This window comes from Homalodisca vitripennis, chromosome 7, assembly GCF_021130785.1.
Source record: "Homalodisca vitripennis isolate AUS2020 chromosome 7, UT_GWSS_2.1, whole genome shotgun sequence".
Classification (NCBI taxonomy): Eukaryota; Metazoa; Arthropoda; class Insecta; order Hemiptera; family Cicadellidae; genus Homalodisca; species Homalodisca vitripennis.
Genome location: NC_060213.1, coordinates 136,772,581 through 136,800,407, shown reverse-complemented (window position 1 = coordinate 136,800,407; position 27,827 = coordinate 136,772,581). Strand labels below are relative to the sequence as shown.

The following is a 27,827-nucleotide window of genomic DNA, read 5'->3' as shown; positions in this document are numbered from 1 at the left end:
ACTAAGGAAAATGAAATAATACCTCAGTCAGTGAAATCCAAAGTAGTCGTGTACTACTTATCAGTAGAGTTTTTCCTGTGTATTATACGACCGGAAGTGATTTTTCAATTTTTCTCTTCGATAATTATATAGTTATTAGTCGGCGTTCTTGAGTGATACCTAAAATCAATGTTCTAACATAATTTTATGTACCAATTTTATTTCAACGACTCAACTAGTGAAATCCAAAATCGTCAAAACTTGGATCTCTAGAGAGCTTTTCCTTGGTATTTTTCCGCCCGGAAGTGATTTTATTGTTTTGTTTTCTCAATAATTATATAAAGTATTAGTCGGCGTTGAATTAAATACCTAAAATCAACTTTCCTAAGATAATTCTAAGTACCACTTTTTTACCTCAACCACTCAACCAGTGAAATCCCAAAATGCGTCAAAACTTGAATCTGTAGAGAGCTTTTCTTCGTATTTTGCCGTCCGGAAGTGATTTTTATTGTTTTGTTTCTCGATAATTATATATGTATTAGTCGGCGTTGAATTAATACCTGAAATCAACGTTCTAACATAATTCTAAGTACCACTTTTACCTCAACCACTCAACAGTGAAATCCAAAAATCGTGAAAACTTGAATCTGTAGAGAGCTTTTCTTCGGTGATTTTATCGACCGGTCTAGTAGCGATTTTATTGTTTTGTTTTTCTCGATAATTTTGTAAGTATTAGTCGGCGTTGAATCAATACCTAAAATCAACGTCCTAACATAATTCTAAGTACCACTTTTACCTCAACCACTCAACCAGTGAAATCCAAAATCGTCAAAACTTGAATCTGTAGAGAGCTTTTCTTCGGTAATATACCGACCGGAAGTGTTTTTTTTCTTGATAATTATATAGGTACAGTGTACAGTTTTAATTATAAACAAAAATCGTCGTCCTAACTCAATCCGAAAACACCATGTTACCTCAATCAATTGAAGTTCAAATTAGTTGAAGTTTTAATCAGTAGAGTTTTTAAGTGTATTTTTGTTTTCCGACCAAAAATTGATTTTTAAAATTTTTTTTCGATAATTATATACACTGTCTACAGTTTAATAACACCTAAATCAACGTCGTAACTTAATTCTAAGCGGTCATTTTTACGTCCCCCAGAAGACGAATTTGAACGAAGTGGTCGCTAATTTAAACTATTCGCCGTGTTAACGGTTCAGGTTACTTTGCGACGTCATGTGACCGCGCCCTATAAATACGTGATTACACTACACTAAACCGAAAAGGCCGAGCCCAAAAGTATCGTTTGATACTTTATGATTTAAAGGAAAGGGACAATTATATTTATAACAACGGTCACTTTTAATCAATTAAATCAATCAATTTAATGTGTGTAGACAAGAGTAATGATAACTCTCCTTTTTTTCCTCCTGCTCCATATTCATTTTTTAATTTATTAAAATTTCGGGGGGGGGTCCGGACCCCTGGACCCCTCCCTTCGCTACGCCACTGTACCAAATAGTCCACCAGTTTTGACTGACGTACAGTACCAGGTTCTCTACCAGTTACAACTAATGTACCAAGCAGTATACCAGTTCGGACTGATATACCAAATAGTCCACCAGTTATAACTGACGTACAGTACCAGGTTCTCTACCAGTTACAACTAATGTACCAAGTAGTTTACCAGTTACAAAATGTTGTCCAAATCATTTTAAAATTGACAGTAGTCAATTAAGTTTTTAAAATTTAAATGGTCATAATTAACGGCAGTATTATGAGACTGAGAAAAACTGAAGTCGCATCAGTTATACAAATCCAACTAGAATTTGTTGGCTAAAAGTATTTGTAAAAATCAAATATTGATTATGATAAAAACATTAATCTAAACTGTTAGTTTAAATCGTCAACTCAAATGATGGATTCAGGTAATTATTCGAACCCTAACCGAGAGAATTCACATACTTTAACTTTCTAAGATTGAATTCCTAACCACAAATAGTTCTAGAAAAAGTATTTTACATTAGCTCCATGTGTTGATGCAAACATTGTAACAGTTTTGTGCAAAAACAATTTTGAAGTTTTAAAATTTGCTTCGAATTTCACATCTAACATATTTTTACAACGATTGTTTTAAAATCTAATATGACTTTACACGGGTTTACAATGAAATTTCATATTAACACTTCAAGATGGATAACTTACTCAACTGTTGTACTTAAAATATGTTTTTACCAGTTTGAAAATAGACTACTCCATAAAAAACTAAATATATACTAATCGTTAAATTAAATATATACATGTCTGTCGCCTCATCAACTAGCTAACAGCTGTTGAGTCATTACACTGATCATTTAAGCACAACTTAAGTTAAAACAACACGTTGGAAAACAACAGTGATTATAGTTAACACCAAAAATAATTATTAGATTTGCACTTATCAGTAACTAAGCAATTCCATTTTAATAAATTATCTAGTACTTGTCCAATTTGGTATTTGGTAAATTAAGTTCGGCGATACCAAATTATACATTTAGTTCCTTATTTAGCACCAGTCATTTAACTCAGCATCAGAAATATAGCTTCATTCAGTTAGTTTATCCTTATTTTGTTATTGTAACCTCACAAACTTACTCTAAATCACAAAGCTTCCATTCTTTCCAAATATGGCACACTTTTTTCCACTAGAGAGAGAAAGAGCAGATATTTTTGGGAAATGGAGAATTGAACAGCACCAACAAAATTAGATTTAACGTATAGTACATAATAATGTCGTACACCCACCAAACAATAAGTTAAATACCAGTTAGACGACATAAAATAGATTATAGGAACTCAATCGTTTAATTAATTTACAGAAATGATTAAACACCGTTACACAAATAATGTTTAGATTTAATTCTTAATCACTAAATTAACCTATATCTCCAAAAACACGTAGGAGAATTTATCTAAATGGTTGTTTGGTGACCAAATTTTCTTTATTTTCTCAAATCTCTTTATTGTGACCTTCGAAAAATCATGAGTTTTAAACTATTCAGAAGCTCATTTACGGATTCTAGTTGTAAGCTTAAGTTAATGAATTGAATTTCCACAAACTTTTACAACCCTGACGCCAAGATGATTTAAACTACGGTACTTAAAACTGAAAATATGTATGTGAAATGTGGAAAATGTTAAAAAACTCGACATTAGTGAAAGGTATAATAAAAATTGTAACCTTCACAAGTTTCGAACTTCAGTTTTAAACTTTGTCACACTGTACTCTTTTACATTAAAAAATGAATAACTTCCAATTTTATGTAGGTTAATTATGTCAAATTTTGAAAAAGAAAATAGATTACCTTTTTTAAAAATTACAACATTTTCAATATATCTTTAGTTAAGGTTAAAGGTTTGTGAAAATTCTCCGTAAATTCCACTTAAGTAGCTTCAAACGAAGTAGCTAAATGCAGTATGGACACATTTGTTGCTTGTGTAAAAAAGATTAATTTTGAATTTTTAAAGGCCGCAAGATTATACTGAATAAAATATAGAACAGCTTTGATTACCAAACGTCCTTGAACAAAAATATGGTTGTCTATTTTTATTCTATAACCTTAAAATTTCACACAATACAAAATTTGCTTCACACTAAATTTGATCTTTAATGTTATTGTTTTTTCAAAACTAAGTTAAATTTTAACTAAGAAAAGTATTTTCATGCCAGAATAGTTTTTCAGTGTATGAAATTCTGTATTATTCATTTCTTGGACTAAATAATTGTCATATCCTGTGTTGTTTTTTTTTTTAGATCTACAAGTTTGTTTGCTTTAACTCAACTGAATAAGTTATGAATAATCAGGTCAAATACCATGTTGGAATCAAATACAAACAAATATCATCAATTACAGAATAATGTATTAATTTTAACCTATAAAGAAATAGAGTGTAAAGAAAAACATAAGTTCAAACCTATTTAAATTTTATAACTATTTAGTGGTAGTAGTGATGGTGTCAATAACAAGGAACAATTTTGTTCTGAAACCAATATTACATTTTGTTTGAGGAATCTTTTATTTAACAATATTTATTTATTAATACAGTCCAAACAAGTATAACTTTTAATTTTTCCAAACAATTTTGTGTATGTTGTGTATTTTTAGTGTTTTTCTGAGGAGAGATATACTAAAACATGAAGCCTAGGGCTAGGGCTTAGAATCCTTACATACATTTCAATCCTCTGTGAACTTCTTAATGTCTATGAAAAATATATTGTCATTGTTGTTTAGACTATCTATCACATTCAGTGTTAAATTTGATTTGTTATTTTAAATTTTTAATTCATCATATATTTTACAAGACTGAAGCATAAGAGCACCTAAGTGCCTTTATTTGGAAGGATTCCAAAGAAAAAAGGTAGAGAGTAAAGTGGAAGAGAATGAGAGCAGAAGTGAAGATGAACGAACTGGGTAGGGATGCTGGAAGATTTGAAGATGAGATAACTAGCTAAGGATGCTGGAATTTATGGAGACGAGAGAACTGGGAAGGGATGCTGGAAGATGAGAAGACGAGATAATTAGGTGAGGGTGCTGGAAGATGGGATGGCAAGAGAACTGGGTAAGGATGCTGGAAGATGTGAAGATGAGAGAACTGGCTAAGGATGCTGGAAGATGAGCTAACTGTGAGGGGATGCTGGAAAATGTGAAGACAAGATAACTGGAGAAGGACGCTGGAAGATGTGAAGATGAGAGAACTGGCTAAGGATGCTGGAAAATGAGCTAACTGTGAGGGGATGCTGGAAGATGTGAAGACAAGATAACTGGGTAAGGATACTGGAAGATGTGAAGACCAGAGAACTGGGTAAGGATGCTGGAAGATGTGAAGACCAGAGAACTGGGTAAGGATGCTGGAAGATGTGAAGACCAGAGAACTGGGTAAGGATGCTGGAAGATGTGAAGACCAGAGAACTGGGTAAGGATGCTGGAAGATGTGAAGACCAGAGAACTGGGTAAGGATGCTGGAAGATATGAAGACCAGAGAACTGGGTAAGGATGCTAGAATATGTGAAGACAAGAGAACTGGGTAAGGGTGCTAGAATATGTGAAGACCAGATAACTGGGTAAGGATGCTGGAAGATGTGAAGACCAGAGAACTGGGTAAGGATACTGGAAGATGTGAAGACCAGAGAACTGGGTAAGGATGCTGGAAGATATGAAGACCAGAGAACTGGGTAAGGATGCTAGAATATGTGAAGACAAGAGAACTGGGTAAGGGTGCTAGAATATGTGAAGACCAGAGAACTGGGTAAGGATGCTAGAATATGTGAAGACAAGAGAACTGGGTAAGGGTGCTAGAATATGTGAAGACCAGAGAACTGGGTAAGGATGCTAGAATATGTGAAGACCAGAGAACTGGGTAAGGATGCTAGAATATGTGAAGACCAGAGAACTGGGTAAGGGTGCTAGAATATGTGAAGACAAGAAAACTGGGTAAGGGTGCTAGAATATGTGAAGACCAGATAACTGGGTAAGGATGCTAGAATATGTGAAGACAAGAGAACTGGGTAAGGATGCTAGAATATGTGAAGACCAGATAACTGGGTAAGGATGCTAGAATATGTGAAGACCAGATAACTGGGTAAGGATGCTAGAATATGTGAAGACCAGATAACTGGGTAAGGATGCTAGAATATGTGAAGACAAGAGAACTGGGTAAGGGTGCTAGAATATGTGAAGACCAGATAACTGGGTAAGGATGCTAGAATATGTGAAGACCAGATAACTGGGTAAGGATGCTAGAATATGTGAAGACAAGAGAACTGGGTAAGGGTGCTAGAATATGTGAAGACCAGATAACTGGGTAAGGATGCTAGAATATGTGAAGACCAGATAACTGGGTAAGGATGCTAGATTATGTGAAGACAAGAGAACTGGGTAAGGGTGCTAGAATATGTGAAGACCAGATAACTGGGTAAGGATGCTAGAATATGTGAAGACCAGAGAACTGGGTAAGGATGCTAGAATATGTGAAGACCAGAGAATTGGGTAAGGATGCTAGAATATGTGAAGACCAGAGAACTGGGTAAGGATGCTAGAATATGTGAAGACCAGAGAACTGGGTAAGGATGCTAGAATATGTGAAGACCAGAGAACTGGGTAAGGATGCTGGTAGATGTAAAGACGAGAGACCTGGGTAAGGATGCAGCAAGATGCAAAGACGAGATAATTGTGTAAGGATGCTGGAAGATGGGATAGCAAGAGAACTGGGTAAGGATGCAGCAAGATGCAAAGACGAGATAATTGTGTAAGAATGCTGGAAGATGTGAAAGTAGATGGAAATGAAGGGGATCTTTTCTCAATTTATGCTTGCTAAGAATGATGATAAATGTTTTCATTTGACTCTTTGTAGTACTATTTGTAGTATGTAAAACTTATTTTTTTAAATCATTTGATACTCCATATGGAAATATACTATTACGGTTTATGGATTGTAATTCATTAGTATTGTAGTTAAGCAATTATCTCTGTTCTGAACTTCTAGGAAGTAAAGAAGTTGTTTGCATTATTTTGAACAGATTTTGTATATTTGCCAAAAATAGTTTTTAGTCCTAAAATATTGAATCTCTGTGGAAATTTGTAAGGCTGAAGAAAAATCTTAGACAACATTCTTTGATGGATTTACCAGTTCAACATAAAGGTAAGAGGAGTGCTTTAAAATGTAACTTTATTTGTAAACTATTCACAGTTGCAACTTAGAAAATAAAACAATTTCATAACTATTTTATCGGTTACAATTGTAATAGCATAGCTAAATACATGAACTTGAGTAGTCTTTTGAGTGTTGTCGTCAATCTGGAGCTGTTCAGCCTTACAGTTGAAACATTAAAACAAAATCACAATACATCTATAACATTTGTTTGCTTTGGTTTTTGTTTGATTGCCTTTATATTTACTTATTATTTTGTGTGTGTTTAGTGAATATGTGAATAAATTAAATGTATTTGTATAGTACCAGAAGCTACTTTGGTATTATCTGGAGGCCACCAATTTTGGAAAATTTTTCTTACCTGGGACCTAAATAAACATTATTAGATAAAACAGACTTATTTTATGCTGAAGTGAAGATTTCCTGAACATTTGATCGGACAGGAATGATCTTGTTTATTGTAAGATTTAAATTTGGTCTTTTTAGCACTTTTGAGTAAAAACCGATGATCATCTTTACTTTGAGGGAATTCTTATAATTGACAGCCTATTTTTTTTAACAGACTATATTTTTTGTTTACATTTCAAAGTCGAACAAACTGTAACGTGTGGTTTGTTATTTTTGAGCTTTACTTATTGCTGTTGTGTTTCAACTGCTATTAGTGGTCCAACCAGGAATTGGCTTTGGGACGAGATAAATCTGGTTGAAGAGCACAACACACCGAGGTTAAAGAATAATCTGAATAAATCTAAATTTAAATAAATTAGATTGGGCTAATTCAAAAACAATCATTTAACTGCTGTATTTCTATCAAGTTGGATTACTGTATACATCTATTTATTAAATTTTGTTGGGATTATTGGATGACTGTGATTTTTTAAAGTTTTAACCCTTTGAATGCCAATGTCTGATTATACTGGACGTTCGAGAAATAAATCAAAAACTTTATATTTAATCACTTTTAAGCTAATATCATATTAAATTGTTTGTGAAGAACTGTTCTTTTCAAAATAAACTGTACACTTCCGATCAATTGACTTTAATGAAAATCAATCTAGAACTCACATATATAAATTTTTTGTTGACGTGGCTACTGGAAACAATGTGACATAAAAAGTTGTTGTGTTGTAGTTTCTTAAAAGTTGTATAACTCACTCATTATTGAAGATAATGTTATACATTTTCCAAGATTTATAGACAATGAATACCCTTTCCAGTGATATGGGCCAAGAAATGGATATGAATTTTTTGGTAATGATAATTTAGTTGAAAAATAAAATTTATTTAAATAAATTCTGGAAATTTTTAAGGTAAGCCCATTTTTGGTATTCCTAAATTTAATTTTAAGGTAACTTTTTTATTTTATGTTAATTAGGCAGAGTTTTCAGAGAAAAATAAAAAAAAATGTTGTTAGCTTATTAAATAATCAAACTGTGAATCTATTTACTGAAACCTTGCAAAATGCCTTCAAAAGGGTTGGCACTTTTTAGTACACCCACTCAATAAATACTTGGCACTTAAAGGGTTGATAATCAAATAAAAGTCTTTTCCGTTCAACGTTCAAAATCGCTCACACTGTTAACGATGACACACTCAAAGGACTACTCAGAGGAAGGTAGCGGGGAGGTCTACCTCTGCGTTCGCTGATTGAACTCCTGGTCTGGCTGGCAGAACACAACATACCTGGCAGGCAATACGAGGGCTTCGAGTTCGGTGGTGAGGTGGCGCCGGATCATGTGACGGGAGGGAGGTATTCCCAGCGCCGTAGCCATCGTGTCTCCACTCAGAGAGGGTTCCAGCACCACCAGTGCTCCGTGTACTCCGCTGTCTGTAATGTCATGTTGTGTTAGGTGTGCATCGACTTGTAAGGATGTGCAACTTCTAGAGAGACGGTATTTAAAATAAGGATATGGAAGAGCCAGCAACTAGTGATATGTCAAGGATGGAGAAAGCCTTTGCTATTTTGATGAAAAGACAGGATTTTGTCAAAGTTCTGTTGATTAAGTTAGGTAAATGCACAATATCCAGATCTAGGACAAGGTGATTGTGTTTGAGCAATGAGAATGTTTAACTCTTTGACTGGTGGGTTTTTTCTCAGTAAGAGTGCCCTAAAAAGTGAGATTTTTAAAATTTTCAATTTTGTGTTTTTAGGTGATTTGGGTTTACTGCGTTATGAAAACTCTCAACTAAACTTTTGTGAATTTTTTTGTATTTATGCAGAAATTAATCTAATTATGCACAAACGTTATTATATTTACAAACTATGAGAATAAAATAAAATATTCAGCATTTTCTCATAAACATACAAAGGTAAAGGTAAGGTACAAGTTATTAACAGTACACAAGTCTCCTTAGAAATCTTTGATAGTATGAAAGGCGTGAAAACAGTTAAACACAAAAAGCAGAACGTCGCAATCCCGGCACATTGTGTCCCGACACCGCTGGTCTATCTGCACACGTGGCATGCTTTCCTTGGCTTGTCCTTATTATCTGTAGCAGGGATGGTGGTGGGAAAATGCTGAGCAGTAAGTCTTTTAGCCAAAAATTTGTCTGTAAGTCTTTCTCATACCGTTTTACATAATCAGTAATTACACAAACAGCCACGTTTATTTACTCACAGTAAACACAACAAAACATTTACAATCAAGACAACCGGTAACGTAAAATTCTGTATTCACTATACAAACTGAAATAGAATCAGCTGATTACTTGGAACAACTGATTGAATACCGTCAATTGGGTCTGAAAGAAATAAATAAAAGAACAACTGTGATCTAGTGGGAACTCAAAAATTACTTGAAACTGTTTCTTATTTACTCCGATAGATCGCATTCGTATTCAAGCTAGAGATTACTTATAAAAAAACATTATTATAAACACTGTTTAGCGCAATAGTGCTTCCCGCACAGCTATCAGGTGCTGCAGGCTGCACATAGGGGACTCCCGAATCTGTTGCAGTCAAAATGTTAAGAAGACAGCCACTCGATCATTCATAAATCAAAAGGGCAAAAGGTTATTGGTAGGTTTAGTCTAATCCTAATTCTAAAAACATAGGGATTATTATTTTTGGGTATTCTTTAAGAACCCCAGATTTTAGTAACACCAATTTTTATGATGTTTCCATTTTTTCCAACTACACAGTTGTTGACTACCAAAGGTCAATTCTTCTTGGGAAAATGTAACCTTTCCCATAGAAGAACACTCTAGGTTTTTCCTACATACCTAAATTCAAGTATGAATTCTATACCACTCATGCTTGCCAAAGTAACTAAATACATTGAAACATTAATTAATGATTTATTAGTGTTTTGCAAGTTTCTATTTACAGATAATAAAAGAGTAAGGTGGTCTACCAAATTGATTGAAAGTTGTTTTTCTCGCAATTACCTTTGAGATTGTCTGCGTACTCTCCCAAATCTATGTTCCGGGCCCAACGGATAAACCTCTGATTGGTCCACACTAGAGGGTCTGCATCTACTGTCTCGCACTGGTGTCTTCTTACCGCTAAAGCCTACAAAAACAAGAACGCTAGCGATAAAATCAGGCAATAACCATTTTGAAATTTTAACATGAGGTTACAACCCTATCCTGTTATAATCATGACTCAGGGACACGTTGTTACCTGTCGGTCGTATTTCATCATGCGGAGCAAGTGAATCCCGTGTACAATGGAGGCTTGGTGGAATTTCCTCGTCACACCAAGAAACTTCTCTAGTTCCTTCTTGCTTAGATGGTCCAGCATCCGAGCGTCCACCATGTTTGTCGCAAAGTTCTCTGAATACTGAAAGAGATAAAAGCAAACTGTTTCATTACTTGAATTTTAACCTAGTAGGATGATTTAACTTAGTAACGATGATTTCAATTCTTACTCTAAATATCTTGAGTTTGCTCAAGATTATATTAACCCTTCCTACGCCGTAGACGGATATATTAGGTAATGGTAGACTTTGACCAAAACTCCAAATACAGTTATATCCGATATTATAGATTATGTCTCTTGGAGAGTTTTTTACTTCACAAAAGGCCTTCGAAATGCTCAGTGCATGCTCCATGCTTATCTCGGTTGCCAAGGAAGTATTTATAAACAACATTCACTCTGCGGCAGGGTGAGGGGAGCGCCCTTTGTCTAACTCTGACCACCTGCTCGTCAGTTCTGCATCTCCTACGGAGCCATAAACAAACATATCCGTGGCATGTATTACTGCTTTCTTGGTTGTCACGAGTGAGCATCTACTGCTTATCTCATTATTATTCTTTAACATTTTGTATTGTTTTGATTAAATTGAAATATTTATCTTTTTTCGTAGTGCGACGAGATGTATTTAATATTTTTCGTTTAAAACTAGAATTTTTTTAGAAAACAATTTTGTAAATAGTTCTTTTTTGCTTTTATCAATAAATACGCTAATTTTAAGTAAAATGCTCTGTTATATACTTTTTTTGCTTTACCTTTTATAATTTAGTTATAATAAAAATTAGCTTTGAACTTAAAGAAAAAATGTTTTACTTGTCTTGCCGTTATAGGAAAGTTAATTGATTTATTAGTGGCGTGCGAAGGGTTAAATAAACGTACTTTTCGAGTGGAAGTAGAATTAAAATGTACCTGAGCTAGACCTAGGTCAGGCAGCCACTCGCTTGACACCCAGGTGTGGCCGAGTTGAGCAATGCAAGGGTAGCGAACGAGTGTGGGGTGCCTGTGTTCCTCAATAGCCAAACGTAACTTCTTGCGGTGCATTGGGTGAGTGATTCCCAACCCACATTCGAGCTCCAAGTCGGACAGCTCCAGGAGCACCTGTTCACACGTAAATTCTATTTATTTCAGTTCAATTCCAATTTTAGGTGACAAAAATTATTGTTAATATTGCAGTTGTAATTATGAAATGATACAAAAGTTAGGAATTTAGTTCGTAATGGCTCAGTTGTTTTATAACCAATCTTTCAGGCTAGAGGTTTCAAATTAGTTCATTTCAGTAATAACAAATTTTAATATCTGAAACACTGCAAACTTACATTGAGCTTTCAATTGCAGCATGATTTAACTGTAACTCATAATCATAAATATTATAAGCTCTGAGTTTATTTGTGTTTTTAAAATTCAACACTCAAGATTTGATAATCACAAATATATGACCATATAACAAAGTGCTTGAAATAGAGGAACCAGAAAATGTGTGGAAGAACCAAATATGAGATAGGAGACATGCAAAAGGAGAATAAGTAAAGAATAAAGATCTATCTCATATAAATGAATACTGAGGGGAATTATGGAATGTTATGAATATAATGTTACTCCTTACCCTGGGCGTATGAAAGCCCCCTGAAATTTTGAAAGACATGCATTCAAAATTGCTCTCAGTAGTTTGTTTTAACCCTTTAACCACCTTGTTCCTAGATTTGCGGTGACACCCAAATGCTGCTTAGTTACATACTATATTTTCTTAGTTAGCACAGAATATTTTTTCACATTTTTATGAGTTTTTTCATAACACTTTAAACACGTTATTTAAAGTTTAATAAATATAGTAAACAATGAACAATGTTTATCAACACCTCAAATAATGTCAATCTGTCTAATAATTAAAACATATTATGACTATCACACATCTATCTATGAATAAACATCGGAAAAGACCTCATAAAATATCAAAGAAACCATTCCCGGACTCGTGAACGATACACAGCACGTGGTGTCCAAGTTGTTTGAGTAATGTCCACAAGATTGCACCACCAACTGGACAGCTATCTTCTAGACAATTTTAACATAATAGAACACCAGGTAACACAATATAACAGCTGATACAAGAAAAATGAAGCAGCTGATAATTTGAAAACGAGTATCCTCGGGCGTGGCGATTTTTCGCTAAAACTACAATTGCACAGCATATCTCGGGTGTGGCTATTAAAAGATTAAGCTAGAACATATACATGAGGTCTTAAAGCTCAAAACTTTCTACTGTTAGGATTCCTAAGCCTCTATTTTTGGAGGGAATTTCATACTTCCTAAACCACTTAGGGAGTCAGCTCCCCTGATATACTTTTCTTTACCGGGAGTCCCACAAAGAGGTTTAAACTTTGATTTTATATTACTTGCCCATTTATGCACCGAACATTTTCAAACTCTACACAATTCATTAAATAGGTTTTTAGAATATTCTGTGAAATTTTCAGCTCTCTAGCAATTGTTACAACAAAATGGTGGCATTTTGAAAACTATACTTTAAAAATAATAATAAAAAAAAAAACAGTATTGTTGGTTTTGTAAAATTATTTATTGTCATATTCTTAAGAAATAAAGCATTTCAATCAGAAAATTAGAACATAATTTTTTAAAAAACCTACAATTACAGTCCACAATAATTTGAACTGTAATCCATCCACAGCGACACACTGATAACAGAGCTTAACAAATGAATCGTAAGCTTTTACAAAGAAATTCTGCGGTATCCAGAGAAGTTCCTCTTCAATTGATCGTTTTAATTCCTCATTATTAAAGCTAAGAATATAAACTTGTTTCTTTAAGTAACCCCATAGAAAGAAATCACACACAGTTAAATCTGGGAATTGGGGTGGCCAATCTAAAAACACATTTCCACAACCAATCCAACGGCCATGAAGGTTGTTATTTAGTAATCGCTTGACAGGATTTGCGAAATGAGGAGGAGCACAATTTTGTTGGAAGATTGCTTGATCCATTTCTGTAATGGTAAAAGAAGGCAAGACTTGTTCAGTTAAAACCGGTTCATACCTATTCCCAGTCATTGTACTGTCTGAATGCAAAATGGTAAAATTTTCAATATGTCACCATTTCGTTTCAACAATTGCTAGAGGCCTGAAATTTTCACAGAATATTTTTAAACCCTATTTAACCCTACATGGGGCGCTAAACGGAGTTTCCCTCCGTGTATTTTTTATTATTAAAAATAGTAGTACTTTTCGATGTTGGCAGTCGTTTCCCGCAGTGTACTTCACGAGCATCTATCGGGGAAGCGAAACAATAGCATCCCGCTTATCTTTGTCAAAATCTGTCAGTATAAGGTCTACTTCCGTGCGAGACTGGACGATTCCTCCGTGAGCACCCGATGTTGTGTTTGTAGTGCTTGGACGAAATCTCCGTGAGCCTTATTGTGTTTAGTTTTTACGGAGTAATAATCCGTGTGCGCCTAAATGTGTGACCTGTGATGGTTTCTTTTTAAGTTTTACAATATATTTTATTTGAATTTTGTGAAATGGAGAATGAAGACGAGAGACTTGTCAGTACAGTACCAGTGTGCTAGGGAACATTTCAGTACTGTTTATGGAGTGAACATTACAAAAATTTTTAGTAAAGAATAAATTTTGATTTTAGAGTAATAATTGACATTACAATAATTGTATAATATCTCAAGAATTGAAGTGAGTTGTTTTTGTAAGAAGTTAAAAACTAAGTTAATTTCCATATATTATTACAGTAGGTTAAACATTTTTACAATTAATTGAATTATTCCTTAAAATAAATCATGTTGTTATTATAAAATAACATTGTTTGAAATTTTTAATTTCTTATTTGGAAAATTCATTACATAAGAGAGTAATTTTTATTTCATTTCTAAAAATGAATATATTACATTGTAATTAATTATCAGTATGAATATTTAAACAAATAAAAACAGTTTAAACGACTATGATATCCATTAGTCGCTAACCTGGAGGAAACCTCCGTGAGCGCCTGATGGTGTTTCTAATTTTAAGCGCCTGATGGAGGGTTAATGAATTGTGTTGAAAATGTTCGGTGCATAAATGGGCGAGTAATATAAAATCAACCGTTTAAACCTCTTCATGGGACACCCTGTATATGCCACTGTTTCTTACCTCTATAGCTATACAGATATAGAAGTCAGGGTTGTTTTAGTATCAGAAGTTACCTTGATAGATTACTAACACTATTATAATAAAAACAATAGAGAGCTTGTAAGACTTTGATGAAAGACATACCTTGCCAGACTTTACGTTCTCTGCGCAGCGTGGTCCATACTGTGGCATGCCCAGAGCAATCTCTAGCCATGCGAGGACAGTAGGTGCTCTCCATCGCTCCATAGGCACGGAGCCTGCCTCACGCAAAAGACGTAACTTCTCTGCGTAGCCTTCCTCCGTCAGAGGAGACCAACTGCGTCCGTACACCTCACACACTGAATCTAGAATTCACATTCAAACGCAGAATAAGACACCTTGGAATCAACCAAGATCATCAGACTTACTCCTTCAAGAGAAGTGTTTTGTTAAACTCAAAATGGCTTGGTGCTTTTTACTGCATTAACTAAAAAAATGCACTAACACTCCAAAATATTAAAGTGAATGTGGTAACAACAGTTAATTTAGCATTAACCTGTAATACAAAAGTCACAAATGTGCATTTAATCTGAAAGTAGGCCTACATGCTGGTACAAAACATCATTCGTTTAACACTTTTCCAGCCATTCAACATGAATACTTATGTAGCTCAATGGCACTGTATTTCAAACAACTGAAATAAACTTACTATTGATACCAGCTGATAAGTACTGGGCTCTAGTTATGATGTTTGAAATGTCATGCAATTTTAATTATTTTAACTAATTAACCATGTTAATTTTAACAGAAATTATTACAATTCAACGTGTAGCTTAATTTTAACAAATAACTATTGTTTTCAAAATAAAGTAATAGTTTAATAGATATTGATAATATTTGGTGTAGGCATTGCACTACAGTACTGACTTTGTCAATACAATAAGACATTTTTGTGTTCTGTGATTACATTACAATAATATTGTATACATTGACAAGCCACCTGTTCAAACAACATTATCTGTAGTTGTGTAATTAAGAGTGTTATGTCGCAATAAACATCTTGATCTTGATATAAAACATTTCAAAAATAGAGCATTACTTTAAGGATTGGAATCTATCCTATTTTTCAGGTGTTAAAAACTCTTGACACAAAAGAATTAATCACAAAAGGCTACAAACTAATAAATTTACGGTGTTCTAATTTTTGTAACATATAATGTATGTTAAATGTTTGGAGCCATGTAATCATTTCAAAACAAACAATTTGTACATTGAAGCTAGTCCAATGCGATTTCAATTAAATTAAATTTTATCTACAATATTCTTCACCAAGTGTGTACTAACATTTTCCTTTCAATTATCATTCGGATGTTCAGTTATAAAAAATGTGAAGGTGTCTAGAACCATGTTTATTTGGTAAGAAATTGGTTTTTCAGAAACTCTCTGGTATATAGCCTTGTTCATGGCATGTTTTAGTTATCAGTAAGTTATTTTTCAATTTACAAAACTAACTATATATTTCGCTTAAAAAAACAACTAACTTACACAACTTTGTATTAGAAGATTGTTATTAGAAAAATCTTTAAGATTAGCTTATTTATATGTAATATTTTTATCTGCATGGTATTATAATCCAAATGTTCTGATTATACTATTTGTACTTTGAAATGTTTATGCCATTGAAATAAATAAAACTCAACAACGGATTTACTACGGGTATGTCTAAGAAGTGTATTCAACCACTACTTTTCATAGATACAGTAATAGCATATTATTTTTTCACATTGATGTAGCATTATGTTTTACAAGTTGTGTTGCTCTGCTGATAGAATTGGCTGATCTAACAAACCATGGGTGTATATAAGGGGGCTCAAGCCCTCCCCCACCCCAAAATTGTGAAAGACATATATTTTATTGGAATTGCACCCAGAGGTTTGCTTTAAGCTAGAACAAATTTATGAGGTGTTAAAGCTCAAAAATTCCCAATGCTAAGATTCCTGAGCCTCTATGTTTGGAGAGTATTTTATACTTCCTAAAACATCCAGTTTATCAACCCCCTGAAGTAATTTTCTATATACGCCATTGTTACAAACTCACAAGAGTATGCATTTAAGGTAAACTTATACCCAGCAGGGATCACTTCTGGCTGTTTTATACCTTCCAGTTAAACCTACCACTGGGCACAGCAAAAACTGGTGTGTCACTTAAATCTGGGCAACCTTATGGATGTCCAGGAGCGGCACATAACTGCCGCAAATGTCAAGATTCTGGGGTGCAAGGGTAATTCGATAGGTCTAGTCTACTGAGGGAGATAACTGTTGGAGTTTGTTCACTAAGTATCAGAGGTTCTTGCTAGCGTCAACACAAGGGTGTGCTACCCCCTGCCTGCTTTGACTGGAGAGGCTGGTTCAGAGCTGGCCTCCCCTTCTTTCAAGGAGATATGAAGAGATTAGTGCCCTAAACCTTCCCTCATGAATCTCGACAGGAGGCAGCCCCTACCCCCGATCTTACCCATCCAGAATATCTTGTTGCTCCAGACACATCTTGTCCTATGAGAACAAAAAAGATAAACTTGAATTCCCTAGGTAATAGGAACTCACCATCCTGGCTATTGGGGCTTGGCACTTTGCGATGACGGCTGCGTGCGAACACTCGACTGATGCTTCCCCAAGTGCCCCCGACCCCGCTGCGGCCTCCACTTCCCCTCCCAGGCTTGCCCCGCCGTACTGGCTCTGCCTCCAACACAGGACTACTTAACTGCTCCACAGACCTGTTACACATTACATTTTGAAGTTAGTAAAATTTTTAAAGAAACAATTTCATGAATTATATTGTCATACAGCACAAACATATACACAACATTGAATATAGTATTTGATTTACTATTGCTACAATATGTTATACAGGGTGTAACAAAAAGGTGTGGATGACTATATATTTTTAGATTTTATGTGTAAATCTAAGCTAAAAATGAAGAACAACGCTAGCCCCCATTTTGCATTTTTTACCAACAAATTATTAGCTCTAAAACTACTAAGGCTAAAGAAATCAAATTTGGCACATAGATTTAAATACGTAAGAGAAAAATAAAATAAAAATTGACAGAATAGTTGTTTTGTAAGAAGCAGCAAACATTTGGCCTTTTGATAGGCATCAGTTGTATTACATAAGTTATAACAAGTTTACAAGGTACCAACTAGTTGGGCAACGTTATTACAATTCCAACCTTACATGTTTCAACAAAATCCGTCAATGCATAAGCGAGCACGACCACTTAAAAGATACTCTTGTAGAAGTCAGGAGCAACAAACAACTGATAACTCTCAACTTGACATGTTTGGCGCTCCTGACTTGTGCAAGCGTATCTTTAAAGTGGTCATGCTCACTTATTCCTTGACGGATTTCATTGAAACTAGTACAGTCGAAATTGCAATAAAACTTCCAAATAGTCGGTGTATAGTAAATTTTTTATAACTATACTGGTTTTTTTGCTATTTGACTTTAAACATTTTCAACAGACACCATATTAAAGAAAATAACACAATTATTTTTTCCTCTTAACCATTCAAACCTATGTGCCAAATTTGGTTTCTTTCGCTTTATTAGTTTTAGAGATAATAATTTGTTAATAGAAAATTCAAAATGGCAGCAAGCGACTAAAAAAAGTGGACATTAGAAAAAAGTTGTTATTTTATTGACGATGAAGTTGTAGAACCAAAAACATTTGTTAGACATTGGTGTCATGTCATCAAACAACATATATAACTACCCTAAGACAAGAACGTAGCCAGGAACAAATATTGGGGGGAGTCCAGAAAAGTGATATTTTCCCGTAGTGCACAGAGAGTAAGGCCCCATTTTGTTCCTTAAAAAATTCTTGACCAGTTTGTTTGTTGAGAACGATCTTTCAGTAGTACTTGTCAGTAATATTGAATTATTTAAATAATAATAATCGTTTACTAAAAAAGTAATTAAAAATTTGGGGAGGGTCTGGATCCGTTGGACCCCCTCGCTGGCTACGTCCTTGCACTATGAATAAACATTGGTTGTTGATATTTTTTCACAATGTATCACTCACCGGGAGAGCGTGGAAGCATCGAGTGAGCGGGAGAAGGAGTGAGCGTTGAGCGGTGATAGAGACGGACTGCTGCAATCCTTCGGTGTGGTGACTGTGGACAACCGGACATATCAACAACGAGGAATGATACTATAGTTATTAGCAGTGTACTATAGATTGATAAGCAGGGTTAGTGACATACAGTACGTTGGGATGAGGAAACATCTCTACACACTCGAGAAACTTGGAACATTAGGTCTGCTGCAACCTTGGAGATGTATATTTACAGTGATCCCTGACACCTAAATGAAGTCATAAAAATATCAGGGTTACTAAAAGGAGAGGTAACGCTTTGGAGGGTAACAGCGCAGGTCTTATATCGTTACTGAGCATGCAGGACAAGGACAATACTGAATACATGAACGTTAAAAAGAGTTAAGCGATCTTAGTTTGAGGTATACAACAATATTGTAGATTAAGTAGATAATAGAGTTACAATAATTTACTGGTAAAGCAATGAAACAGTGATGAAAGTGATGAGTGAGAGGTTTTGATTAGTACATCGAGTTGTGTGACAGTGATGGAAGTGCTGGTGGACTCTGATCTAATCTTGCATTTCTTTCACTCCAACATACAGTGTGTTCACAAACTCCTGTGGCTGATAGTACTCATGATTTCAAACAAAAAGTGTCGTATAAACATGTCAGAGAAATGTGCTGTTTTGCCAGTAGCCGCTATTTGGTATTTTTTATAAAGAATTATCTCTAGAACTAGTAAACCTTCAAATACCAAACTTTGCACTAGGTTAGTCAACTAAGAGAAAACTGGAAAAATAATTCCTATTTGCTTTAATGTTAACAAAATGACATCTGTAAAAATTTTGTAGAGCAAAAAAAAAAGAAAAAAAGTGTAGTTATAAAACATGTACAAGATACCAAATATTTTGAAATTTTTATTAAAATTCGAATAGCACTTTTTTCAACAAATTCTGTGAACGTCTAAGCAAGCCCGATCACTTTAAAGGTATGATTACACAAGCTGGGAGCAACAAACTTGTCAAAACAGCTGATAACTCTCAACTGAAAATAATGTTTGTTGCTCCCGGTTTGGGCAATCATACCTTTAAAGTGATTTTGCTCCCTTATGCATTCACAGACTTCGTTTAAAAAAATACCGTTGGAATTATAGAAGAATGTTTTAAAATAGTTGGTATATTGTTAACTTTTTATAACTATATTGGTTTTTTGTTATTTAACTTTAAAAGTTTTCAATTTACATAATGGTGGCTAGCAGTTAATTTGTCACGTTTCTCAAGCTATGTTTAAAGGACGTTTTTTGTTGAAATCTACTATCAAAATCTTAATATACTATGAAGTACTATCAGCAATAGAAGTTTGTGACATCCTTTTATGAACACTCTTTATAAATAGGTGGAGTGAAATGGATCTGATAACCTAACAGTACTTCATATTGATGATCTAAGTCATATCAATTGCTGATTACAAAACAAAGTATACTCTTAATATAATATAAAAACAAAGTATACTCTTAATATAATATAAGTAATCATATTTGTTTAGTACAACGTTAATTTATATGTAAACGGTAATTAAAACATTGTTTGTACTTTAATTTTGCACCTACATCCTTCTTAAAATTTACTGCAAAATCAAATTCACTTACTCCATAGGACAAAATGAATAGCTTAGGGTTTCTTCACTAAAATTACTCTTAGTAAACAACGAGGATCCGTTTATTAAAGATGTTCTGGTGATCTGCACAATGCTCATAGCAAGGTAAACAAAGTTTGTTTCCTCCCCCTCCCCTCCCTGAACAAACAAATCTATTATAGAGCAGAATCAATGACTCGAGAGAGAATTTTAGCTTGTGATGACAGGTCAATTTGTATGGATATTCATTAAGTCTGTTCACTACATTGAATTTCTCCACTGCTCTTAAACTGCACCTTATCTGTGTTAATAAATTTTTCTTAAAACCTTTGCCAGTTTTATTATCAGTAAACAAACATGATATATTGAGATTGATTGATAAAACTTATTTCTGACGTAGTGCTAATATATAGACTATTACAGTATTAAAAGCCACAAAAAATGACACATTATTAACAAATAAATATTACATACAACGTAAAAAAATGTATTTTACGAAAATTTATCTAAAATTATCTTGTAAATAGTAACGCATTTTTTTTTACGTTCATATTTTGCACCAATCTTCAAAGTCCCATTTCAAAATTAAAGCAAGAATTAAGATTCTTTGATGTTTAATCCAAGTGCCTTTGATTTCGGTTCCGAAAATACTCATTTAACTCGATTTATGGATTTGATCCATGACCCAAGTTACTCCAGTTATCAGAGCGGCTTGTTAAATAAACACTGCAGGTTAAACAAACAGACCTGGTGGAAGTCGTGTATGGTAGTACGTACAGGTATAATCATGAATACTGCTCAAAAAATTTTGGATAACTGGAGTGACTTGTGTTTTAAGTCTGTTCATAATTTTATTATAATGAGAGCGGTTTTAAAGCATGAACAACAGGAACAGAATCATGTTTGCCAAGCTCTAAATAAATTAGTAATCAAAGATCTGAGAGCCGATAGTGTACTAAGACAGAATAAAGAGAGAGGTTAAAGATAGATTAGGTTGTGTTACAGTGACGTAAGAAGGTTATGAAAGGGTGTGTGACAGTGAAGCGAAGAGTTAGAACTACTCACAGTGGTAGTGGGGAGCCCCTGAGACAGACACAGAGTCTATGTCCACGTTGAGAGGAGCCCCTGTAACACAAGTGCTCATGCAGTGCAGTTGTGTTACAGTGACGTAAGGAGGTTATGAAAGGGTGTGTGACAGTGAAGCGAAGAGTTAGAACTACTCACAGTGGTAGTGGGGAGCCCCTGAGACAGACACAGAGTCTATGTCCACGTTGAGAGGAGCCCCTGTAACACAAGTGCTCATGCAGTGCAGTTGTGTTACAGTGACGTAAGGAGGTTATGACAGGTGTGTGTGACAGTGACAAGTGAAGAGTTAGAACTACTCACAGTGGTAGTGGGGAGCCCTGAGACAGACACAGAGTCTATGTCCACGTTGAGAGGAGCCCCTGTAACACAAGTGCTCATGCAGTGCAGTTGTGTTACAGTGACGTAAGGAGGTTATGAAAGGGTGTGTGACAGTGAAGCGAAGAGTTAGAACTACTCACAGTGGTAGTGGGGAGCCCCTGAGACAGACACAGAGTCTATGTCCACGTTGAGAGGAGCCCCTGTAACACAAGTGCTCATGCAGTGCAGTTGTGTTACAGTGACGTAAGGAGGTTATGAAAGGGTGTGTGACAGTGAAGCGAAGAGTTAGAACTACTCACAGTGGTAGTGGGGAGCCCCTGAGACAGACACAGAGTCTATGTCCACGTTGAGAGGAGCCCCTGTAACACAAGTGCTCATGCAGTGCAGTTGTGTTACAGTGACGTAAGGAGGTTATGAAAGGGTGTGTGACAGTGAAGCGAAGAGTTAGAACTACTCACAGTGGTAGTGGGGAGCCCCTGAGACAGACACAGAGTCTATGTCCACGTTGAGAGGAGCCCCTGTAACACAAGTGCTCATGCAGTGCAGTTGTGTTACAGTGACGTAAGGAGGTTATGAAAGGGTGTGTGACAGTGAAGCGAAGAGTTAGAACTACTCACAGTGGTAGTGGGGAGCCCCTGAGACAGACACAGAGTCTATGTCCACGTTGAGAGGAGCCCCTGTAACACAAGTGCTCATGCAGTGCAGTTGTGTTACAGTGACGTAAGGAGGTTATGAAAGGGTGTGTGACAGTGAAGCGAAGAGTTAGAACTACTCACAGTGGTAGTGGGGAGCCCCTGAGACAGACACAGAGTCTATGTCCACGTTGAGAGGAGCCCCTGTAACACAAGTGCTCATGCAGTGCAGTTGTGAGTGTGTGTGCAGACATGCAACACTCTACTATTACAGTATAGAACATCACGCCTTGCATTTCATCACACTCATCACTTGAGAAATAGTCAAGTTTATCCTAGAAGTGACAAAAGTACGTTAAATCTGTTGAAACAGACATAATGTATTTTTTGTTTTGTTACTTTGGTTAAATTATTACTGTTCTCCTATTACAGTTTCACTATAAGTTCATTGAAACATTTATAAAACTAATACAAGTATCTTAATTTTGGCATTACCAAAAATACATGTTAATTGAGAATCACCATAAAATTTAACTTTTCTTTATAACTAAGACTAAATCACTGTCATACATAATATACTTTCAATTAATTCATACCATGTTTACTAGGTAAGACATCACTCAAACTATGAGACTCTAAGCAGTTTGATAAGAAAAGTATTAACATTGTTTTTACCCTCAAAGAAAGCTTTAATTTTCATCCTACAACCAAATATCATGTTAGTAAATTTTGTTAGCAATCCAAAACATTTAATTTCAGATAATAATTCTATCTCAAATGGTAATTTAAACATTTATATTAGATATTGTTGTAAAATACTTTTGTTATTTTGTTTATTGTCATAATTTTCATGGTCTAAGCCTGATAAGAGGGCTAACTAGAAAGTAGATTACGTTTCATTATGTAGCCGCTAGGGGTAGGACTATCGCAGCCATTTTTATGTCAGGGCATTTCTCCGTTCAGTGGCTATCCAGCCGTGCTAGTGAAAGATTACTGTCACTCCTAGTTGTTTTATGACAGCATTTAAAATGTGTGATGCAATTGCAATCCCGTGAGTTGTGAAGCGCTGTTGGTAATATGGTTTTTGTTAGCTAAGCACAATAAACCAATAGAGATATATAACCAACTCTATGAATTTTTTGGGAATGATGTGATTACTGAATAATTACTTAACTAATGTGCATGATGACAACAAAGTGCGCAGCCAAGCATTGTGACCGATGAATTTGTGTCTGCAGTCAATGAGAAGATTAAAGAAGACCACCGCTTCTTACAAAATAACCGATCTCTCACTTAGTTTTACTAAAATTTCAAGGAGTTAAGTAACCATAAATTTTGTGCAAGATGAGTACCGACCACACACGGCAAATTGGACTCAAGAAGTCCTGGATGCTTTTAAATGGGAGGTGCTTCCACATCCGCCTTACAATCCAGACCTTGTACCCAGCAACTACCACCTGTTTCTAGCAATGAAGACCTGGTTTGTGATGCAGTGATTTGTAGGCGACTTGGAACTGCATGAGGGTGTGAATACCTGGTTGAAGTCTGAGATGGCAGGATTTTGTAATACTGGAATTTGAAAACTAGTTCACGGCTATGATGAGTGCCTAAATTTGTTTGGTGACTATGTTGATAAATAATATTTTAGTGCCACTTTTCAATGTATATAATAAAATGTTTTCTTGTACTTTGTTTTTGTTTGTATCAAAACGTAATCTACTTTCTGGATAGCCCTTGTATGTTGGAAAACACAAGTTGGCCGTTATATGTTAGAGAATGGATCTAACCCATGACGTGAGGTGACGTCAGCCAGTTTCTGAGTGACTGTACTGTCCCATGCGGTAGCTACTTAGTATAATTCTTTACGGCTTAGTTCTTTCAATTTAGTGATAATATTTAAGTTGTTCTCAATTAAAAACAAAAATTACATACATTTTATAATCTATGGGTTAGCTGGATTAGTATTTCGTTCGAAGAAGAGAAATTTTGTTTTATGATAAACATGTGATAAGTTTTTTTAGCAAAAATAACGAAACTAACGAGAACATAAAAAATGTTTGACGTATGTACGAGACTCGTATAATAGATTTTGTAAGTAATTTGGTTTATATTGGATATTATAGTGGTTCTTGGGATTTCCTTTTGGAAAAACAACAACTAATTCCCACCTGTACCTTAGCCACTGCTGTTACCTTCACTATGTCTTGGTATTTTCATAATAAATAAATTTTAACACATCAACTGCAATTTGATACAGTTTCTTGCTGATTTCACAAATATGCTCTGTCATATTTTGTTTTAAACAATGTGCACTCAAACGTAGTACTTACTTTGTATAACGATTAACCTGATTAAAATTATAATTAAATTTTAAATCTATCTTTTAAGGGATAAAGTATTAATACAATTATGTCATTACTAATCTTATTGTCCATTGGGTGTTCCATAATTCAAGCACCAAATTAAAACTGAAATATAGAATTTTAGTGCAGTGGAGTCAATAAAGCTTAAGCATTAATACATAAGTTTTAGTTTATATTGAAAGTTGTATGAAATTACGTTTTATTTGCAGTGCTCAATAAACAATGAGCATTTAAGAATACAATACTAATTAATTATATACCATTATAACTTTGCCACCTTTCAGTCAACCATCCGGAAAAATCCTGTTTCCTTCATAATCCTTCCATCGTCGAAAATAAACTTCAAACAAAGAATTATAACTTTAATGGTTCAAATTAATAATATAAAATTGTTTTTATTGTACCCAAATTTGATAGCAATAAGTCAGTTTTTTATTCTATTAAAAATTACGACTTAGTTGTCTACTAAATTACAGTAGTAGCATTACATTTATAACCTCGTTTTGAAGTGAAAATTGTAACATATAATTTTTATAATTAATAACATACTTTTTCTATGTTCAAGATGATAAAACACATTTTATTACATTAAATGAAGAACTATGTAAAGGGTGTAAAAAAGTCCTGCATTGGCTTTGTAACTCTCAAACGGTTACGGTAAAGCAATAAAACTTGGTACATTATTACTACATCATACATGTACTTTTTTAAGTAACTACTATATTTTTGTCATGTCAAGGGGATGGCCCGCAAGGAGTCAGAAGAAAATCTTAAATGAGAGCCTAGGTTGAAAGGTACATCAATGTATAGGTATTTATTAGTATAGTAAAATGAACTCCGACCTCAAAGGGTTCACTTTAAAAAAAATTATACTGGTTTAAAGAGTGAACCCTTTGAGGTCGGATTTACGGCGTTGTACTCAACTAATAAAGACCTTTAATTTGATATACTCCCATTTGAAATTTCCTTCTGACTCCTTGCGGACCATCTCCCTGACATGAAAAAAATATAGTAGTTACTTCTTTAAGTACATTTATAGGTATAGTAATGATGTACCAAGTTTTATTACTTTACCTGTAAAAGATCGGGAATTATCAAGCCCGTGCAGGACTTTTTTTTACACCATGTATATATGACCATATATTTTTTTACAGTTATATTACATATAGTTATGCTATGTAATATGCAGACAGATGAAGAAGATGGAGAATACAGTAGTGAATGTGCAATTCATGCTCTAGTTCTATGCAAGTGAATCCTAGACTAACATGAATAAAAAACATAAGTATACATTTTTGTGACTCAATTCCTCCTGCAGTATTAATAAATAAGTATTAACTATTATTCCATAGTTTTTAAAGATTTGTAAGAAAGGTTTTGTGTTATTTATTATACACTCTCTTGAGCTTTCTTCTAAAGTACTGGTACATGCTTTTTGGAACATAAAACTATTCAAAAAAAATGTAAGAGAACCTTTTCTGAATCAATAATAAAAATATTGAAATAACTAACAAGTCTTTGGATGCTATTAATCATATTTTCATGGGCCACTGGCCTGTGCGAGGATCTAGTCAATCAGAATAAAGGAGAGAGTCGATACAGTACAAGGTCGATGGTACTGATAAAAAGTGCTACGGTCACAGACAGGATTTGAATCTGTGCAATCTCTAACTCAGACCCAAAGACTGGTGTCTTAGACCACTTGGCCGTCGGCACTCCCAATCAGAATCTTGTGATTATGAACAAATTATAACAGAAAATTTAGAATGGTCTCCCTTTGACAAGTGAATCTACAAACTCTCCCATCCTACAACTGCAACAGGTTGTTAAATATAAGCATAGGCGGTTTTGAAAGAGGTACGATAATTATCATAAAAGTACGATAGTTTCATGTACCAGTGCAATAAACAACAGTTGGTCAATATCAGACTGTGAAAGTATTTTATACTAATTCATGTAAAGTCAGACAAGTTGCTGGAACAAATGAAATCAGCCGTAGCTGTAAACTAATAGCGGAAGAATGTCTTGCTGTAGATGAATGTAAATTATTGTTTTATATCTGATTCCCTTTATTTTATTTATTTACTTAGTGCTTTAGTATTTTGTTTGTGTTTTTCCTCTAAATAAATAAACTGTTTATGTGGATCCTCTGCAAATAAATAAACAGTGTTATGTTGTGTGTTTACCTTGTAAACAAATAAACTGACATTGATGGATTTTTAATCCGGAATAAAATAAACTGAAAGATAAATGTAGCATAATTTATTACGTAAACATAACTTAGTTTTTCCTGAAATGTGGATGGTATACTATTTTCATCTGAATTACGACAATCTTTCCAACGTTAGTACAGTAATCGGTTTTACTGAGCATAAGTTAAGTTGTATATCGATTTAAGATCTTTACGAGATAAAACATATAATGAGGTAAAATAATGTTTATTAAATTTAGCTTCAATCAATCAATCAATTTATTGTTTTAAAACTTTTTACAAAGTATTAACAACGTCAGTATTGCAGCACAACGCCAAGTCTAGATATACTTATAGATATAGATAAACTATAAGTTAAATTATAGATAAACTATTACATTTTAAATTCAAATTTTTTTTATAATTTGATAATTTTTTTACGTTAAGGTGTGAAAATAGTTGTTAAAATAACACCATCAATTAGTTAATATAAATTACTTCAATTAAATGACAATTAAAACATGTAAAACAATGGTATTAATCAACAAAACTAAAATTCAACAATTAATAAAATATTTATAAATAACTAACAAAACAACAAATAAATAACAACAAGCGGTTATAGCGGTTAAAACTCATTTAAAATAACAAGAAAAAAGCAACATCAAATAACAAATCAACACACAACATCAAAGAGTAAAGAATTCTCAAAATGCAATTGGACTAACTCCAAAATAATTCTTGATCTCATAGGGGGTTCCAGGTATTTGGAGTTGTACAAAGCATAATAAAATGCACCATTTTTACTATAGGGAGACCTACAAAGATATACAGCACATTTTAATTTAGATAACAAATTTCAAAGTTGATAGGTGGATTGTAGCAACTTTACGAAGAAATTCTGACCTTGTGAGAAGAGCCTTATTTATAAAAAAAAATTCAAGGAGAGGCTGATGTCCTTCTACTTTACTATACCCATTCCCCAAAGACCATGGATCTGCACAGGCATCTTGTCCAGCAGAGTAAGAGGGAGAATTA

General features: G+C 34.3%; 1 protein-coding gene across 2 annotated transcripts in view; it reads right to left on the bottom strand.

Annotated features, from left to right (window-relative positions):
- The window catches only part of LOC124366387 (kazrin), a 184,905-nt gene that overhangs the window by 23,235 nt on the left and 133,843 nt on the right, over positions 1–27,827 (bottom strand). The window contains exons 9-16 of one of the 2 annotated variants that reach the window (XM_046822905.1): positions 22,380–22,439; positions 18,551–18,641; positions 17,073–17,242; positions 14,638–14,837; positions 11,270–11,458; positions 10,289–10,447; positions 10,054–10,177; positions 8,350–8,494 (exon numbers count right to left, since the gene is read on the bottom strand). In XM_046822905.1, the coding sequence (XP_046678861.1) occupies positions 8,350–8,494; positions 10,054–10,177; positions 10,289–10,447; positions 11,270–11,458; positions 14,638–14,837; positions 17,073–17,242; positions 18,551–18,641; positions 22,380–22,439 (1,138 nt within the window). The remainder of the gene's footprint in view (positions 1–8,349; positions 8,495–10,053; positions 10,178–10,288; positions 10,448–11,269; positions 11,459–14,637; positions 14,838–17,072; positions 17,243–18,550; positions 18,642–22,379; positions 22,440–27,827) is intronic. The other variant, XM_046822906.1, reaches the window with a different exon arrangement.